Source organism: Cetorhinus maximus, chromosome 2, assembly GCF_964194155.1.
Source record: "Cetorhinus maximus chromosome 2, sCetMax3.hap1.1, whole genome shotgun sequence".
NCBI classification, from domain to species: Eukaryota; Metazoa; Chordata; class Chondrichthyes; order Lamniformes; family Cetorhinidae; genus Cetorhinus; species Cetorhinus maximus.
This window is the reverse complement of record NC_135880.1, coordinates 207,578,518-207,597,984: the sequence shown is the minus strand read 5'-3', so window position 1 is coordinate 207,597,984 and position 19,467 is coordinate 207,578,518. Positions and strand designations below refer to the sequence as shown.

Here is a 19,467-nt window from a genome sequence, read left to right as displayed (position 1 = left end):
AAGCAGAATGTGTTAATAGCAGAACAAGGGTCAGTACTCTGAAAGAACACCATAGAACAAGTGACAGATGGGCCTTTTGCGGGGGAGAGTATGGGGAGGAAAAAGGATTTAAAAAGGGGGTTAAAGAAGACATAAAACAATGAATGAGTAAATAAAAATGAAAATAAGTAAATAAATAAAAACTGAAAATAAATTTTTAAAAAATGATTTAAAAAGGGGGTGAAGATAGAGGAGAGAGTTCATGATTTGAAGTTGTTGAACTTAATGTTAAGTCCGGAAGGCTGTAAAGTGCCTAATTGGAAGATGAGGTGCTGTTCCTCCAGTTTGCATTGGGCTGCTTTATCCCTTGTTTATGCCCCCTTTTTTTATATCCTTTTTCCCCAACCAGCACCCCCTCCCCTCAACCCCAGATGGCCATCTGTAACTTGTTCTATGGTGTTCTTTCAGAGTGCTGACCCTTGTTCTGCTATTAACACATTCTGCTTTCTTATCTTTATGCCACTATCAGCACCTTTTTTAGTCTTCACCACTACCATTAACACTCCCTTTGTCTTGTGCCCATGACATTGTTGTCAGTCTTTCCTTAGCCCCCACCTATCACTGACCTTCTATCCTGCCTTATTTGCTCCAACCCCCCCCCCGCCACCAAATTAAACAGTATAAATTCTGTCACATTTCCACTTTAGCTCTGAAGAAGAGTCGTGCAAACTCGAAACGTTAACTCTGTTTCTCTCTCCACAGATGCTGTCAGACCTGTTGAGTTTTTCCAGCATTTTCTGGGTTTTTTTCATATTTCCAGCATTTACAATATTTTGCTTTTATCTTAGAATAGAGTGTTATTCTCTGGAATGAGAGGCGATCTCATTGAAATGTATAAATTTATTTTGATAGCTCTTCACCCAGTAAATGCTGTTTCCCAGGCTGTCTAGAAGCAGGGGTCATAGTCTCAGGATAAGGGGTCAGCCATTCACTATTGAGATGAGGAGAAATTTCTTTTCTTAGAGAGCTGTAAATCTTTGGGATTCTTTACCCCAGAGGACTATAGATACTGAGTTGTTAATATATGCAAGACTGAGATTGATAGATTTTTGGACAGTAAGAGAATCAAGGGATATGGTGGGAAAGTTAGCCAGTAGACTTTTCTTCCATCAGTATTTCAAATGTTAATGTAAGATCAACAAGGTAAATTTTACATTTTAGTTACATTTTTCTCATAATTTACCTATTTCATGTTACTCAGATATCACACACCTGGGACTTGAATTCCCAGTGTGGGCATATCTTGGTGGTTAGGTCTGACAATGTGTCCATTCACCTAATCTCAAGATATAGTGGAGTTTCCTGCCAATCCAACTAGAAAGTGGAGTTGATTTAGAAGGGGTAGTATAGCCTACTTCTGTTTCCACTTCTTAATGCTACTATATTTGTTGTGCTGTATTTCTATAAAAAGAGCTGATCCCAATTTAAGTTACTGACTCTTTATTGAACAATGCAGTTCCAACTGTAGTGTTCTTCCTAAATATTTAATGGTGGGACAGTTAAATCACTACACTGAGAAAACTGAGGATGACCTTATTCAGCAAGCCAAATTGTCCAAGAAAAATTACTCCTGTACAACTTGAAAACAGTAGTAAATATGAGCCTAGTTCCTCAATTTCTCCTGCCCTGTTGTGCATGTGTTTTTTTTTCTCGTGGGGGTGGTGGGGATTTGGTTGTGCAGGGCAAGGATGGAAGGTGAAGGTGGGAAATTAGTTGGCAAAACAGGAACGTTTCTTACTCTTGTGAATTCTGAGTATTTATCAAATAAACCTCTCCAGTTGTTATTTTGAGGGGGAAAATAAAATAAATGTTTCAGCATTAGTTTTTAATTCTTCCTTTGATTCTATTCCTAGTTTGGAGTGGAGGATTTGAAGGCACAACAAAATCAGACTGCATGCTGGGATGGTGTTCGGAACTACCAGGTATAAAAAACACTGGACATCACAATGAGAGATTTTACTGGGCCAAATTTCACTGGATCCATTCTTTAACATGTAGAATGTGTTAAAACACCTAGAGCAAGATAATATCAGACTAGAGCTTTGGCTATCATGAATAAAATAAGAGGCATAAGTCACAGGGGTACCAATTTCAAGGTTAAACTGGATATTTTCTAAGCAACTGATTTTGTTTTCTGTTTGGAATTCAGAATTGACCGACATTGAGCTTCTAATTAATATTAAATGCTCACATTACCGGGCCGGGAGTTTGATTTGTCGATTGAAGGCTCTAGGTAGTTTAGTTTTCCCCTGGCTAAAGGACTTGAACTCTTCAGAAAAATGGGAATGTAACTTTTCTGGAGCAGATTTACATCATTTTATTCAACGTGTTTGCTTTCACAACTTCTGCCTCCCTGTGTATTTTTGATTTAAAAGTTTGGGAAAGTTAGCCAGTAGAATTTTCTTTCATCGGTATTTCAAATGTTAATATGAGATCAACAAGGTAAATTTTACATTTTTCTCATAATTTACCTATTTCATGTTACTCAGATATCACACACCTGGGGCTTGAATTCCCAGTGTGGACATATCTTAGCGGTTAGATCTGACAAATGTGTCCATTCATCTAATCTCAAGTGGAGTTTCTTGCCAATCCAACTAGAATATGTCCAACCAAAAAAATGATTATAAATCCAGCATGGCTTGAATGCATTTTGAATAGAGCCAAAGGAGCCTCAAGGTGTTACGGTGGAGGACCATAAAAGTGGGGCTGGAGAGTGTAAGGTAAGCATAGGACATACTCATTGTTTTCAATTTTTTTTTAAGCAATTCACCTAAACTGCATATTACAGAGTCTCAATTATCTCAAATCGTTCCCTTCACAGATGAAAGATTCACAGCATCAATGGAGCAAGGGGAGGACCCCTTCAGCTGATGAATCAATACTCTTCCGTGTTGAACACTACTTCAAGGAAGCACTGAGGGTGGAAAGGGTGCAGAATATACTCTGGATGGGGGACTTCAATGACCATCACCCAAGAGTAGCACCACTACTGACCGAGCTGGCCTGGGTCTACAGCAGGTGGTGAGGGAACCAACGAGAGGGAAAAACATACTTAACTCATCCTCACTGATCTGCCTACCGCAGATGCATCTGACCATGACAGTTTCGGTTGGGGTGACCACATCACAATCCTTGTGCAGACAAAATCCCATCTTCACATTGAGGATACTCTCCATTGTGTTGCACTACCACTGTGCTAAATGGGATAGATTTTGAATGGATCGAGCAAATAAAGACTGGGCAATCATGAGGCACTGTGGGCCATCAGAAGCAGCAGAATTGTACTCAACCACAATCTGTAACCTCATGGTCCAGCATATCCCCCAATATATCATTAGCACCAAGCCAGGGGATCAATCCTGGTTCAATAAAGAGTACAGGAGGGCATGCCAGGAGCAGCACCAGGCATACCTAAAAATGAGGTGTCAACCTGGTGAAGCTACAACACAAGACTACTTAGATGCCAAACAGTATAAGCAGCAAGTGATAGACAGAGCTAAGTGATTCCACAACCAACGGATCAGATCTAAGTCTGCAGTCCTGCCACATCTAGCCATGAATGGTGGTGAACAATTAAACTGGAGGAGGAGGCTCCACAAATATCCCCATCCTCAATGATGGGGGAGCCCAGGACGTCAGTGCAAAACATGAGGCTGAAGCATTTGCAACAATCTTCAGCCAGAAGTGCCGAGTGGATGATCCATCTCCACTTCCTCCTGAAGTCCCCAGCATCACAGGTGCCAGTCTTCAGCCAATTCAATTCATTCCACGTGATATCAAGAAACAGCTGAAGGCACTGGATACTGCAAAGGCCATGGGGCCTGACAACATTCCGGCAATAGTACTGAAGACTTGTGCTCCAGAACTTGCTTTGCCCCTCGCCAAGCATTTTCAGTACAGTTACAACACTGACATCTATCTCGAGATGTGGAAAATTGCCCAGGTATGTCCTGTACACACAAAGCAGGACAAATTTAACCCAGCCAGTTACCGCCTTATCAGCCTTCTCTCCATCATCAGTAAAATGACGGAAGGGGTCATCAACAGTGCTATCAAACTACACTTGCTTAGCAATAACCTGCTCACTGATGCCCAGTTTGTGTTCCGCCAGGGCCACTCAGCTCCTTACCTCATTACTGCCTTGGTTCAAACATGGACAAAAGAGCTGAACTCCAGAGGCAAGGTGACAGATACTGCCCTTGACATCAATGCTGCATTTGACTGAGTGTGGCATCAAGGCATGCTAGCAAAACTGGAGTCAATGAGAATCAGGGGGGAAAACTCTCCACTGGTTGGAGTCATACCTAGCACAAAGGAAGATGGCTGTGGTTATTGGAGGTCAATCATCTCAGTTCCAGGACATCACTGCAGGAGTTCCTCATGGTTGTGTCCTAGGCCCAACCATCTTCAACTGCTTCATCAATGACCTTCCACCACAAGGTCAGAAGTGGGGATGTTTGCTGATGATTGCACAATGTTCAGCACCATTCATGACTCCTCAGATACTGAAGAAAATGCAGCAAGACCTGGACAATATCCAGGTTTGGGCTGACAAGTGGCAAGTAACATTTGCACCACACAAATGCCAGGCGATGACATCGACAAGAGAGAATCTAACCGTCACCCTAGACATTCAATGGCATTACCGTCACTGAGTCCTCCCCTATCGACATCCTGGGGGTTTCCATGTGGACTAGCCATATAAATACTGTGGCTACAAGAGCAGGTCAGAGGCTAGGAATCCTGTGGTGAGTAACTTACCTCCTGACTTCCCAAAGCCTGTCCATCATCTACTAGGCACAAGTCAGGAGTGTAATGGAATACTGTCCACTTGCCTAGATGAGCGCAGCTCCAACAACACTCAAAAAGCTTGACACCATCCAGGACAAAGCAGCTCACTTGATTGGCACCCTATCCACAAACTTGCTGTCCCTTCACCACCAATGTACAATGGCAGCAGTGCGTACCATCTACAAGATACCCTGCAGGAATTCACCAAGCCTCCTTAGACAGCACCTTCGAAACCCACGACCACTACCATCTAGAAGGCAAAGAGCAGCAGACACATGGGAACACCACCACCTGGAAGTTCCCCTCCAAGCCACTCACCATCTTGACTTGGAAATATATCGCTGTTCCTTCACTGTCGCTGGATCAAACTCCTGGAACTCCCTCCCTAACAGCACTGTGGGTGTACTTACACCACATGGACTGTATTGGCTCAAGAAGGTAGCTCACCATCACCTTCTCAAGGGCAATTAGGGATGGCAATCCCTAGCCAGCAATGGCCACATCCCATAAATGAATTAAAAAAGGATATTTGCTTTCCCAGATGAGGACTTGCAGACCCTTCTTGAAGAAATTGAAGCAAGTAGGGATCAGCTTGTCATCTCCCCCATATCCCAGCTCTCTCATATGCAGTGAGAAAGAGGTGTTGGCCGAGATGGCAGAGTCTCTGACTGCCACATATATTGTGCCCAGGATGGAAGAGAAATGCAGAGACAAATGTAATAACCTGGCATGAATATGGATGGTTAGACCATGCTTTCGTTTTTTCCCGCCCACTGTGGACAGCATGCATAAAGCTCTGGCGGAACTGTCTCCATCAGAAACCTTGTATGTAAACTTCTGAAGTTGAAAAAACAGATCCCTTGTTTTATCAAAGATTTTAAGTGGAGGGGGGAGGGGGATTCCTCCATTTCTCCAGAAAGATTAACTAGAAGATGGCCATGACCTGGTGATTGTTATGGCACAGCCGATGGTAAATGCTGAGCTGCTCAAATCCTGAAGGGAAACTTGAAACAACTGCCATACTGTTTTGCAATTTGTATAAATTTCGAGATATGTGCCATGAATTCAATAGTAATAAGACCACCGAGTCTTATAGGTTTTTTTACAAAACTACATTAAACCTTTATTAATAGAAGAAATGATTTTAAGCACACACATAGGGAAGAATTTTTGGGTCGGTGAGCATGGGTGGGGCCTGCTCGCCGACGTAAATTATGCATGGTGACATCGGGCAGGCATCCCGACCTAACCGCGCATCATTTAGATTTTCGGCTGTGCGCCCGCCGAACTGTCAAAGGCCTATTAAGGCCATTTAAATAGTCATTAAAACAATTAACAGGGCTGCCCGTCCAACCTTAAGGTTGGTGGGCAGGCAAAGAGCCCAGACGGCCTTCGCGTTTTTCATGGAGAGGGTGCTCATCCACGGGTGGGATGAGGTTTCATGAAGGTTTCATTAATTAAATAAAATTTTTTATCAAAATTCATGAACGTGTCCCAGTTCATGTGACACTGTCACATGAGGGGACGTGTCTTAAAATATTTCCTTTTCTTTATTTAAATTTTTAAACCTCAAACTAATCTCCCTGAGGCACCTCTGTGCCTCAGGGAGATTTCTGTGCACAGGCCCCAACTCACGGAATCCCCCACCGCCAGCTCAGCGCTTCTGGGCGCGCGTCACGCTGGGCAGGCCTTAATTGGCCCGCCCACGTAAAATGGTGGCATGGCCCCGATCAGGAGCGCTGATCTGGTTCACACCCACCCCCGCACAAGCCCTCCGAAGGGGGGAAATGTCTGCCCATATATCTACAAATTACTACAATGATAACCTCTACATACCGTAGTTAATTTAACTCCCAGTTACACTTTCGTTAAGACAACAGTAAGATACAGATTTTAAAAGGCCCTGGAAAAGAAGCACAATACCCTGAACAATCCAATTCAGTGAGTTTTCCTAACTTTGTTCTTTGTAGACAACAGCTTGAGGCTAAGATGCTGAAGGCTTTTCACATTTGTTTAGATCTTAGAATGCCTGTCTTTACACACAACTTTCGCTCCTTTATACATTTTTCCACTTTGAATGCAAATTCCCATTGTTTCACTATGTCTTTGGACTTTACCTCTTTGATAATAAAAATCTTTCATAGTACCAATTTTACCAGTAATCTTTGGGAAAGATAAACACACTGTTTCTGAACTTCACCTGACTAGGTGACACATTTCATCCTTTGAAATCATTCTAGTCTGGTCTATTTAAAAATACAAATGTCCCCTTTACACCTATGCCTACCTACTTAACAGTTCAAACCTAGCTTATTTTCTCATATGTCGAAGCCTTCAGACCAGCTGCCTTTAATTCACTTAACGCGCACACACACACACACAGACATAGGCCCATAGACACAGGCCCCACTATTATTCTACTTTGCAATAAGTTCCAATAACTTCGAGAATTATTATATCTTCCTGACAGTGATTCAGTGGAGGGTGATTTAATGGCTGCAGGCCTAAGGAGGCATTTACTGGTGGAGCATCAGGGGAGTATTAGAATCCTGGGCTCCATCAGTATGAATATTGAGCTTTCAGCAGGTTTGGTCTCCGAGGCGGAAATGCTCAGCACCAACATTGCACAGCCAAAGAAACAGCTGCTAGAACCAGGTAACCGAGCGCTGTCGCATGCTATGTCTTCATTGGAAAGGCGGCTGATATGACGCAAGCACTGGCTGCTGTCACCTCTCTGAGCATCAGTGCCAGCCAGGCCTTCCTACAGCAGACACAGTACTACCTGCACAAGGCAGCTCTGGATCTTCCTCTTGGGATGCAGCCACCAGCAGTCCTGGTCCAAGTGCACACGTTTGTCTCACCTTCACACAGCGCCCCAGGTTTCTGATCCCAAGTCTATGCCTCAGGTGAACAGTCGGACAGAGGGTGTGCCTAGGCTGTAAGGCCAGGTGAGGTGCCTGGAAGCAGTTGGGGATTTTAATTCTTGTTTCTACCCCCTATTCTATCTCCTCCTTTGTCAGCAAGAGGGGAAATTGTCTGCCTGGAACATGAGACCATCATTGTAATTGTTGCTAATCAAAAACTTATTGTTTCCAGAAGTTAAGTATTTATTTAAATTTTTTGAAGTTTTCAAAAGTTCTAGCAGTTTCCAGTGTTTATATTAGCTTAACTCAGTTTGGCAATGGTTCCAAAAAAGTGCAAAACAAGTACTGTGCATTGAAAGCTATAATTTAGTAATTAGTTCAAAAAACTAAGAGTTGAACATTGCAGTAAAACTGTTGTAAGTTAAACTATCTCTGTTGGGGTTCATTATAGTTTGACTTTTTTTATTGTAATAAATCAAAGTTTTAAGTTTAATAAAGCTGTGCTCATCATTACTTTGGTTTGCGGCCTCTATGGTGTTGCATATTGAATGAAAGCCTACACCACAAGCAACGCTCTGACCACTTGTCCCTCCGAACCTCCTGCACCTTGGCTCTGGCTCATCTCAGCAGTGCATGATCTTCTCCTTCATTTGGCAGCTCTGGTATATCAATTACTGGATCTTCCATCATTGTATAGTTGTGCTGGGCACAACACCTCTCTGCAGAATATCGCAGGGACACCCATGACATGTTCAAACAACTAAAGTATCTCAGTGCCCTGACAGTTCTCTCAGCCGCCTATCCTGTGGAATAATATACTGACTCTCTCCTCCACTTTGGTCTGGGGAATGTGAAAAAGTGCCATCAACTTTGGCATAAAGTTAGGAAACACTTCTTACACAAAGGGTGGTTGTCAGGAAGATATAATAATTTCAATAATGTTATTGGAAGTTGTTGTAAAATAGAGTAATAGTGTATATGTGTCTATATATGTGTGTGTGTGTGTGAGAGAGACTTAATTGAATTAGAGGCAGCTAGTCTGGGTGCTTCGATGTAAGAAGAGAAGTTAGGTTTGAAATGTTTATTAGGTAAACATGGGAAGTTTAGAATTTAAGGTGAAAGGACATTTGCTTGTTTAAATAAACCAGACTAGATTGTTTTCAAAGGAGGGGGAAATGTGTCACCTAGCAACTTAGTGCTATGAGAGGTTTTTATTAGTAGAGAGGTAAAATTCAAAAGACATAGTGAAACAATTAAAATTTGCATGCAAAGAGGAAAATATATATAAAGGAGAGAAGACTGCTGTAAGGGAGGCAGTTTAAGATCCAACAAGTGTGAAAAGTCTGCAGCCTGTATGACCAAACTGCTGCCTCCAGGGACTGAAGTTAAGAGAACTCACTTTGAATTTGACTTTCTTTGCCTGGGTCTTTTAAAATTTATGCGTCTTACTGTTGCCTTAACGAAAGTGTAACTGGGAGTTAGATTGATTAGGGGATTTATAAGTTATCATAGTAGTAATTTGTAGATCTATGTATGTATTTAAAAATCATTTCTCTTACTAATAAATGTTTAATCTAGTTTTGTAAAACCTGTAAGACTTCGTGGTCTTAATACTACTGAATTCAAGGCACGCATCTCGAAATTTATAAAAAACTACAAAACAAGTTGTGGCAGTTATTTCAAGTTTCCCTTTGGGATTTGAACAACTCAGTATTTACCATCGGCTGTGCTATAACAGTGGTAGAGGTGTGGAACTCTCCCACAAAAAGCAGTAGATTCTTACTCAATTCATACATTTAAATCTGAGATTGATAGATTTTTACTAGCCAAGGGTATAAGAAATATGGAAGAAGCTGGGGTTAGGTCTCACTGAATTCGGAATAGGGCAAGAGGACGAATGGCTTTGCTCTGTTCCCATGACTCATAGAGGGCTGTGGTCACTTACATCTCGATTGTTTATGATCTGCAACATGTGGACTGGTGAATGTCACTCAGTCGACTGATGATCTCCTTTGTCAAGCAAAGCTGTCACAATGAGCTTTTGGGATATTTCCTGTAATCTGTGTTGAGGCCCTGTCATGAAAATATAATAATTTTTATAACATTATTGTGATTTATTGTAAAGGTAGGTTAATGGTGGGGTTTGGATTAGTTTCTCTTTGTGAGGTTGTGTGTGGGGCTTTTAATTAAATTGCAGACAGCTAGTCTGGAACTTTTAAGTTATCAAACGAGAAGCTAGGTTTGAAATGCTAAATAGGTAAGCATGGCTAAAGTTTTAGAATGTAAGGTGTGAAGAACATTTGCATTTTTAGATAAACCAGAGTCGTGAATTTCAAAGAGATAGTAAGGTGTTACACCAAGCCAACAGAGGCTAAGCCAAACAGTGTGTTTATTTTTCCCAAAATTACTGATACTATGAACACTGTGGAAGATTTATATTATGGAAAAAGTAAAGTTGCAAAGACATATTGGGACAATGGAATTTACATTAAAAAGGGTGAAACCTATATAAAGGAGCTGAGGTTATGTGTAAGGAGAAGGAATTCTAAGATCTAATAAGTGTGAAAAGCCTCCAGTATCAAGTTGCTGTCTAGAGGAATCGAAGCTAAGAAAACTCATAGTGAATATTACTGTCCAGGGTATTGTGTGCTTTGCCTGGGTCTGTTGAAATCTATCTTTTTTTACTGTTGCCTTAACAGAGGTGTAACTGCGTGATAGATTAATTAGGAGATTTAGGAGTTATTACTGCAATAATTTGTAGACCTATGTATGTGCTTAAAATCTTTTCTTCTATTAATAAATGTTTAATTTAGCTTTGTAAAAAAAATCCTCGAAGACTCGGTGGACTTATTACTACTGAATTCAAGGCATGCATCTCAAAATAAAGTACAAATTGCACACAGCTGTGGCAGCTGTTTCAAGTTTCCCCCTGGGATTTGAGAAGCTCAGCATTTACCAACTGCTGTGCCGTAACAGGCCCATACACTCTGGACTGGGTAGCTGTAAATGGACTGCTGCCTGTGCTTCACTCTTCACGCCTCTGGTCTCTGGTCTCCTACCTCCTCCAATGTAATAGCAACAGAGAGGTATAGAAAATGGCTGACTGCATTAACAGGATGAGAATGACTCCAATGATTCTTGAAGCGGCTGATTTGCACCTGCTACAAGGTGACCATTGACGCTGGACAATCTCGTCATAATTTGAAGAGAGCTTCTGGGCAAAAGCATTTGCAGGAAAACCTAGTATAATGCTCTGTAACTTGGGGGAGCGACCATTATCATGGAAGGAGAAGCGTTCAGATAGAAAGCTTGGATAGACTATTGTAAAATATTGAGGAAATATTGTAATCATGTGGATCAATCACTTGCACCCAATTTCTCATAACCTTTTACACTGCATTGCCTGCTCTGATAGCATGTATATCCGGGTGCAAAGATGCCAGGAATTCCAGAGTATTCAGGGTTTCCTGAGGGACGAAATTACAAAAACATCAGTACTTACAGTTTGATGTAAAATTCAGAAGGTTAATTATTTTGGGCAGTTTTCCATGTATTTTAATCCTTTGAATTATTTGACACCCTTGGTGTTATTTGCTTGGGAAGCAGAAAAAAATGTGTTCCTCACAAGAATTGAACAGCTGGTGGTGTAAGAAGGTAATCAACCTTCTCATGTACTGTACATATGTGAACATATAAAATGTGGATTTAAGGCTCAAAGAAAAGCTATCACATCTAGGTACAAGGCATAAAGTGAAATCATAGTTTATTTTGTACATTCTGATAATAGGCTCGAAATTTCATGAGAGATATGAAGGTGGGACAGCTGGCCTTTTTCTACCACAGCAATTGTAAGGAGCCAGGAATCGCTGCAGTTGTCAAGGTTCGCATTTTCAATAAATATTAAGCTTTCAGTACAATTTTTAAACCCCTCAGTACAAGTTTTGAAGCTGTTTTGTGCTCTTTTTGAGTGCTTTTGGATTGTGACCTGTTTTTGTACTACATTTGTAACAAGCTGAATTAATATTGTTGCAAACAATAGGTATTTTTCCCCACCCCCTTTAAACATTTTGCTCATTAAAGTGAGGAATCACAGTGCTGGGGAATAAACTATTATGCCATTTGTTGTAGCCTGTTGGCGGCAAGACTTCTGGACACTATAAGATGCTGAGTAGGACAGAATAAAATCCAGAGAAGAGTGCCCTTTACTGCTCCACTGCATTTCTGTTTTCCATACCAGCCATGTCTATAGCCTCAGCCATATTGCAAATCTATGGGTAACTATTGTGCTGTGGGACCTTTGGCTACTAGAAATGGGATAGAGGCACAGCAGAGGGAGAGCAAAATGTGTTGCCTTGAACCCCAATTAGAGTCATTGCCTTTGTGGGGGCGTGTGGGGGAGAACTTGCAGAAGAGAGTAAAAATTGGTTAGTTCTAAACTATAGTATGCTCGAACAAGGTTAAGGAAATTTAATGATTTTCCCTTCTGGGCCCAGACAGGTGCAGAAATGTATTCCATGATTGATCAGATTGAAATGTTGAGCAGTATTTGATACATTAAATGTGGCAATGTGATCCAGTGTGCCAATGATAGAATATAAAATAAACAGTACAGCTTTATAGGAGACTGCCTTCATCCAAGTGCAGTAATGAATTTATGTCAGCACTTTTAATCTGTGGTTAAAAATTCTAAATCCACTGCTTTGATTAACTCTCAACAATTACTTAAACTTAGTGTTTCCTACCTCTTTGTATTGGTAATTCTCGTTGTTTCTTTTATAGATTGTAAAGGAATCTTATATTGATCACACACAGTTTGACAAGAAGGATCCTCATTATGATCCCAAAAGCTCAAAGCAAAATCCTAAATGGTTCATGGTAACTGACGACATTCTCTTATATTTATTGCAATCGTAAAAAAAGACAAAGCTTTCAGAAATGTTACAAATGATTTTGGTTTATAAAATTACTTGGGGTAATGCTGTGATTTATCACTCAGATGTTCTTGTAAACTGACATTTTCATTGCCTGTAGGACAATTTATATATATTTGCAGTATTTGAGCAACAAATTGCAGCAGTGTAAAAATCCATGGGGCATCTTGTGAGATGTTATAATATGCCAGCATTGATGATGAAGCTCTATTGGGGGATAAATTCAAATATGGACAGGGTTGTCTGTTACCTACCCTTTATACTCATGCTGTTTTCTATTTGTTGTGAAATAATGTCTTACCCCATAGTGGCTAATCAGCTCTGGCACCTTTAGAATCATGAAGCAGAGCTCACCACACCCATACACACTTTTTCCCCAAAGAGAGGGAAATACTAATAATACTTTTACTGCTTACATTGGTTCAGTTAATTTCAACCAATCATGGTCATTAGAGGATGTCTTAGTACTCTGTTCTGTATATTATTGATCAAGTGCTTACAGATTGTATCTTGTCAACAGACCTGATGCTCTGAATTTGTAATCATCCCAGCAATAACATGATTGTAGAGTGGCAATGAAGACCTGATTAACCACAGCCTCTGCAGATTGTAAACAGCATATGTGCAGCACCATAATTGGGTTGGTGTTGTAGGTAAAGCTCAAGAAAGTAGTTAACCAGATATTCTTTGTAGCCAACAACCACTGGAATGAATGCAGAGTCTATATACAACCCATTCAAATATAATGTAAATGTTTACCCGTTTGTTAAATTTAATAACTAATTAAAGGGAAACTTCTTTATCCAGAGACTGGTTAGAATGTGAAACTTGCTATCACGAGTAGTCGAGGTGAGTAGCATAAATGCTTTCAAGGGAAAGCTAGCTAAGTACTGGAGGGAGACAGGAATATAAGATTATGCTAATAGGCTTAGATGATGGATGTTGGGAGGAGTCTCATGTGGAGTGTAAAAACTGGCATAGATCATGGCCTATTTCTGGTGATTAAATGTAATTCTTTTTGATGTTTTAAAAGTGCCACTCCAGCAGTAATCTGATCATCCCATTTCTTGTGTCTTTATTTCAGAATAATGGTGTTAATTGTCTCCCACCATGAAACTTTTCCTGTTTGAGCAAGTGGGCACTTAATCTATTTCCTGGCCTCTGTCAATACTGCTCTTGACCAGCTCAATTGTGCATCTCTTATTAGGGGATGTAGAATTATTACATAAACAATTTAGTACCAAAGCAAATACGGTAGGAAAATCTCAGTTCTGACTTGTGATTTGTCAATTAGTATGAGGTAGTGATGGATGCAAGCAAGAGAGAATTGTGAGCAGCAGATTAAAATCAACATTAAGGGTTGGATGCATAAGGGAGAGGTGCCATTAAATATCTACGTTGGAAGAATGGAAAGACATTTGACAGAAATGCATCTTCTCCATTGTCTAAGTTCCTCAGGTTAATGTCCTAGGCCCAACTATCTTCAGCTGCTTCATCAATGACCTTTCTTCCATCATAAGGTCAGAAGTGGGGATGTTCACTGATGATTGCACAATGTTTAGCGCCATTCATGACTCTTCAGATACTGAAGCAGTCCATGTCCAAATGCAGCAAGACCTGGACAATATCCAGGCATGGGATGACAAGTGGCAAATAACATTTGTGTCACAAGTGCCAGGCAATGACCATCTCCAACAAGAGAATCTAACCATCGCCCCTTGACATTCAATGGCATTACCATCACTGATTCCCCAACTATCAACATCCTGGGGTGGGGTGGGCGTTACCATTGACCAGAAACTGAACTAGCCATATAAATACTGTGGCTACAAGAGCAGGTCAGAGGCTAGAAATCCTATGGTAACTCACCTGACTCCAAAGTCTGTCAACAATCTACAAGGCACAAGTCAGGAGTGTGATAGAATACTCTCCACTTGCCTGAATGAGTGCAGCTCCAACACCACCATCCATGACAAAGCAGCCCACTTGATTGGCACCCTATCCACAAACATGCATTCCCTTCACCACTGATGCACTGTGGCAGCAGGGTGTACCATCTACAAGATGCACTGCAGGAACTCGCCAAGGCTCCTTCGACAGCACCTTCCAAACCCATGACTGCTACCATCTAGAAGGACAAGGGCAGCAGACACATGGGAACACCACCACTTGGCAGTTCCTCTCCAAGCCACCCACCACCCTGACTTGGAAATATATCACCGTTCCTTCACTGTCGTTGGGTCAAAATCCTAGAACCCTAACAGCACTGAGGGTGTACCTATAGCACATGGACTGCAGCAGTTCAAGAAGGCAGCTCATCAACACCTTCTCAAGGGCAATTAGGGATGGGCAATAAATGCTGGCCTAGCCAGTGACGCTCTCATACCATGAATGAATAAAAAAAATTCACTTTCTTTTCCAGGTGGATGTGCAGTTTGTGAGGATGATGAAGCGTTTTATCTCTCTGGCTGAAATGAAGCAATACCATCAGGAACACAAAACAAAGGAAGGTCCACTGAAAAACATGGCACTCTTTACCAGGGCCAGGCTTTCTGTACAGCCAGTAACCAAAGGTGAGGTTGACGCATTATATAGATGTAGTAAACACATTGCTTCTAACTGGAGTAGTGACAATGCCAAATTGTTGTAAGAGCAGTATGAACACTAGCACTGTCAAATTAATTGAAAGTTACCAAGTTTTCACATTGGGTAAAACAAAAACTCAAGCATTTGTTTGTCATAATTAATGAAAGCATAGGAATCAGTTAAAATGTGCTATTTCTAAAAATGATCTTTCATTAACCATTGTGTTGTAAAAAAACAAAATTTTCCTCCTGTTCATTACTGAAGAATTTCACCTTATTTTCTGGCACCTATTGTCAACTGATTCAACATCATCAGTGCTGTGCCCTGTAATCAGTCATAAGATAATGTTTGCTGGTGAAGCAAGGTCAAACAAAAAAACAGAACCAAGTGATGAGTAGTTGCTGGCTTATTGGTATATTGAATTCAGCATTTTCCTTGTTTGGAATGTCCATTGACAACTGGTAATGTAAAAATAAACAAAATCCTGGGAAAGCAACTGAAAGAAAAGCCAGTTCATTTATTGAGTGTGATAATTCTTTAGAATTAATCTAATGAAGGGTTCCACCCAAAACATTATCCCCTCAGGTGCTGAATAACACTACAAATTTAGAATGATTTTATTTCAAATATTAAGTTGAAATACTAAAAGCAGTATTAATTCAAACTTTGTATTTAATACTCTTGTGAATAGCTGACCCAGTAAACTGCCAGCGTTTGTTTCAAATCAGGTGGCAAGGCAAGGAAGTTTGTTTATTTGATTGATTGTTAAATCTCTGGTAACTTAAGTTCAATTTAATAGTTTTCTTTTTGAGAAGCGTTTCTTTAAAAGATATCTTCCCCATGGGAGATCAACCAGAGCAAAGACAGTAAGTACTTCATTATTTGAAACAGCACTATTCCTCCCAAAATTGCAAGAGACAAACCTGCTGTGAGGTGTCATTATTTCCTTCATCACTCATGCTTCTTTCCTTGATGGAAGTGTATGATGCTAATTATATTTTTTTGTTAATTGAGTCCTTTTAAGTATAAATGTCCTTATGCACAATTTTACGATGAATGCTCTTCGTAGGAAGGCTTACCAAAAGTCTTATGGTAAGGCTTGCTGATGAAGCAATAGCTTACAAAGAATGGTAAAATGAAGTATTTTTAATAGCTGTTTTTTCATACTTTAACAGAGGAATTCGACTTTGTCCTGAGCCTTGAAGACAAAAAGCCAGTTTAAATGGAAGAGATTGCTGATGGGATAGTCATTAATGATCTTCAGTCTTCCAGTTATTAATTCTGTTTAGGGTGAACTGAACCTATACTTTGAACGTATCAATCAAGTGCTTGTTTTCTTTGGAGTTGGGATTCAAGATGAATCACGTTGCTTAATTCCACGTAGAGATTATTATTCTAGATTCATGCAGTCACTATGTTTTCTATAGAGAGAGATGCATATTATCTTTGCTGAAAAATAAAGTTAGGGCCAGAGTTAATACTCAAGGTTCTTTTCTTGTTGCAGTTCTCAGTATGGCAGTGGAAGCCATGGAAAAGTAGTCTGTAAAATACATTTGACAAGACCTGCATTGCCTCATATCAGGATTACTATGTATTTAGTTTCATTTGTAGATGAAGTGCTGTATGAGGGAAACATTAGCTACCTAACCATTCTCTTGCATTGTTTAATTTTACTATGATGACTGCCAGAAAAAATACCTTGAATTGTAATCAACCTATTACCTTGAAAGTTTGTCCTTGGAACATAATTATAATTTTAAAAAATATATACAAATTGTTTAAATTCTTGTCAATTCTAAGAAAAAGTATTGGTGACATGGTTATTTTGGTACATTTAATGTTGAGCTTCTGTGGTGAATTGTTCTCAATACACAAGGGATGCATTTTCACTGATGTAGAAGGAATACCTCCGTTTACAATAAGAAAGATCGGTTTAAAGTTTAATACTTTTCATACCAGGTACAAAATAATCATGCAGATGAGTAAAAGTTGGCATAGCTTAGTCTTGTTCCTGATGTTAAGTATTAACTGTTTCAAGTGCATATTGATGTGATTACATCACTGTATTTGGATTTTATAATAAAATTGATTTTATTTCACAGTAACTTTTCAGTTAATGAATATTTAACTAAATCTCTGCAAATAGTGCTGATATATGTATTTGTCCACAGAATAGTCGGAGGACAAAATTGCCTTTCATCGTCTCAGTGGATCTCCTTGCACCAAGCGATATCCCCAGCCAACCAGCAGGTTTGAACTAGTGGTGCAGGTGGACAATCTCTATTTTACTGAAATAAACGAGGTTTATTCTTGTTTGAGGAAATGGGGAGCATCGAGCAGAAATAGACCATCAGCAGCAATGCGTAGCAAAAAAAAAGCACAAACTCAAGCCCCAGGATTTTATTACAGAGCAGGCTCCTGTAAGTTACACCACTTTAGGAATCAAATTGTTTGAAAGATAAGCCATATGGCTTATCACCACACCCCTTCTGCTGAGGCCACTGTAGAATCAGAAGGGGTCAGCTTTACTGTTACTTTACTAAACCCAAAGACCACTGTAAAAGGCAATAATGGAGAGGCGATGGCGTAGTGGTATTGTTGCTGGACTAGATTCCAGAGATCCAAGGTGGGGAACCGGGTTTGAATCCCGCCACGGCAGATGGTGGAACTTGAATTCAATAAAGATCTAGAATTAAAAGTCTAACAATGACCATGAAACCATTGTCAATTATTGTAAAAACCCATCTGCTTTACTAATGTCCTTTAGGGAAGGAAATCTGCTGTCCTTACCTGGTCTGGTCTACATGTGACTCCACACCCAAAGCAACGTGGTTGGCTCTTAAATGTCCTCTGAACAAGGGCAATTAGGGATGGGCAATAAATGCTGGCCTAGCCAGCAATGCCCACATCCCATGAGTGAATAATTTTTTTAAAAAGCAATAAAAGACAGAACAACATATATATTTGACAACTATATTTTGTAAAATCCAGTATGTCATTGGAAGAAAATGTACAAATCTGTTTTCTTTCTCACACTGAGGATTCATACTTGCAAACTAGTCAAGGTAATTTTTTTAAATGATAAATTTTCAAATAAACTAATTGTGCATGTACAATATTAAAAGGAATGTTCTATCTAAAACAGTTAACTATAGCCTTTTGTGCCCTTTCAAAACAATCTAGTATTTATAGACATGTACAATTTTTATGTGAAGAAGCTATTTCAAGCTAGCTACTGACACAAGCAGGCAAATATCCTTTCAATGATGGCAGTTTCACAAAGATATACACAAAATTCCTTTACAGTAACAAGTTACTTTAAAAAGCTAAGCTGTCACATGATTAATTTTTTCACCCTCTTGAGAGCTGTTTACTTAGTTTTCTAACTTCAATCAGGACAGAACTTCTCAAAGGCTTTGGTGAGTCTTCTCTGGTCGAGGATTAAGGAGATGGCTGATACCAGTTTCTGCTGCAAAATTTCAAACTGAAAACCGATGAATTTGAATGTCAAGGCAGCTCGTCACCTGGCCATATGCAGTCCAATGCAAGAGCTCCTGGTCAATGATTTCATTACAAAACTGGAGAATGCAACTAATTTGAAGGTTGCATGACAAGTAAAAGCCTTCATCATGATAGTCTATATTTATTTTCTATTCTGTTTTGAGCAATAAAATAGAACTGTTTTCCACGTCACTATGTATATATTTCTCATAATAATAAAAATCTCTACTTAAACTCACAATACATTCTGCCTTTCTCCTTCCTCTATTAAATTTTTTGTAAACCACAAAACTAAGATAGCAGTATTATAAATGAAGTTAAGACAAGGCATCACTGACCTGGATAATTGAAAGCAAAATTATCCAGGAAAAATTACAATATTAATGATATTCTCTACCACTAAGATTATCAAGGCATTTTGTAATTTGTTTCAACAAGTGCTATCTTTTCCAATAGACTCAATGTCCAAACGTACTTTTTGAAAGTTAATTTCAAAGCACAAAGGCTTCATAGAAAACAATACCTCCACATCACAGCAGCAAAAGAAACAAGCAAAATGGTGCAGAACACACTGATTACACAGATCACCTTAACAGCAGACTCCCACTTAAACTTTATTGTGCATTAGAATTGTTCACATCTCAATAGAAAATAAAATGTAACAAGATATCCTGGCCCATATTTTGCTGGACAAAATGGCACATGTGGAAATAAACACATGAAAGCAGTGAGGGAATCACTGGGCATCAATT

At 39.8% G+C, this 19,467-nt stretch overlaps 1 protein-coding gene across 4 annotated transcripts in view; it reads left to right on the top strand.

Annotated features, from left to right (window-relative positions):
- The window catches only part of thyn1 (thymocyte nuclear protein 1), a 37,046-nt gene extending 19,727 nt beyond the window's left edge, over positions 1-17,319 (top strand). For all 4 annotated transcript variants that reach the window (XM_078531997.1, XM_078532005.1, XM_078532023.1 and 1 more), the window contains exons 4-8: positions 1,893-1,961; positions 11,485-11,577; positions 12,477-12,572; positions 15,051-15,201; positions 16,390-17,319. In XM_078531997.1, coding sequence (XP_078388123.1) covers positions 1,893-1,961; positions 11,485-11,577; positions 12,477-12,572; positions 15,051-15,201; positions 16,390-16,436 — 456 coding nt within the window. In that variant the 3' untranslated portion in view covers positions 16,437-17,319. The remainder of the gene's footprint in view (positions 1-1,892; positions 1,962-11,484; positions 11,578-12,476; positions 12,573-15,050; positions 15,202-16,389) is intronic.
- Positions 17,320-19,467: the final 2,148 nt, after the last annotated feature.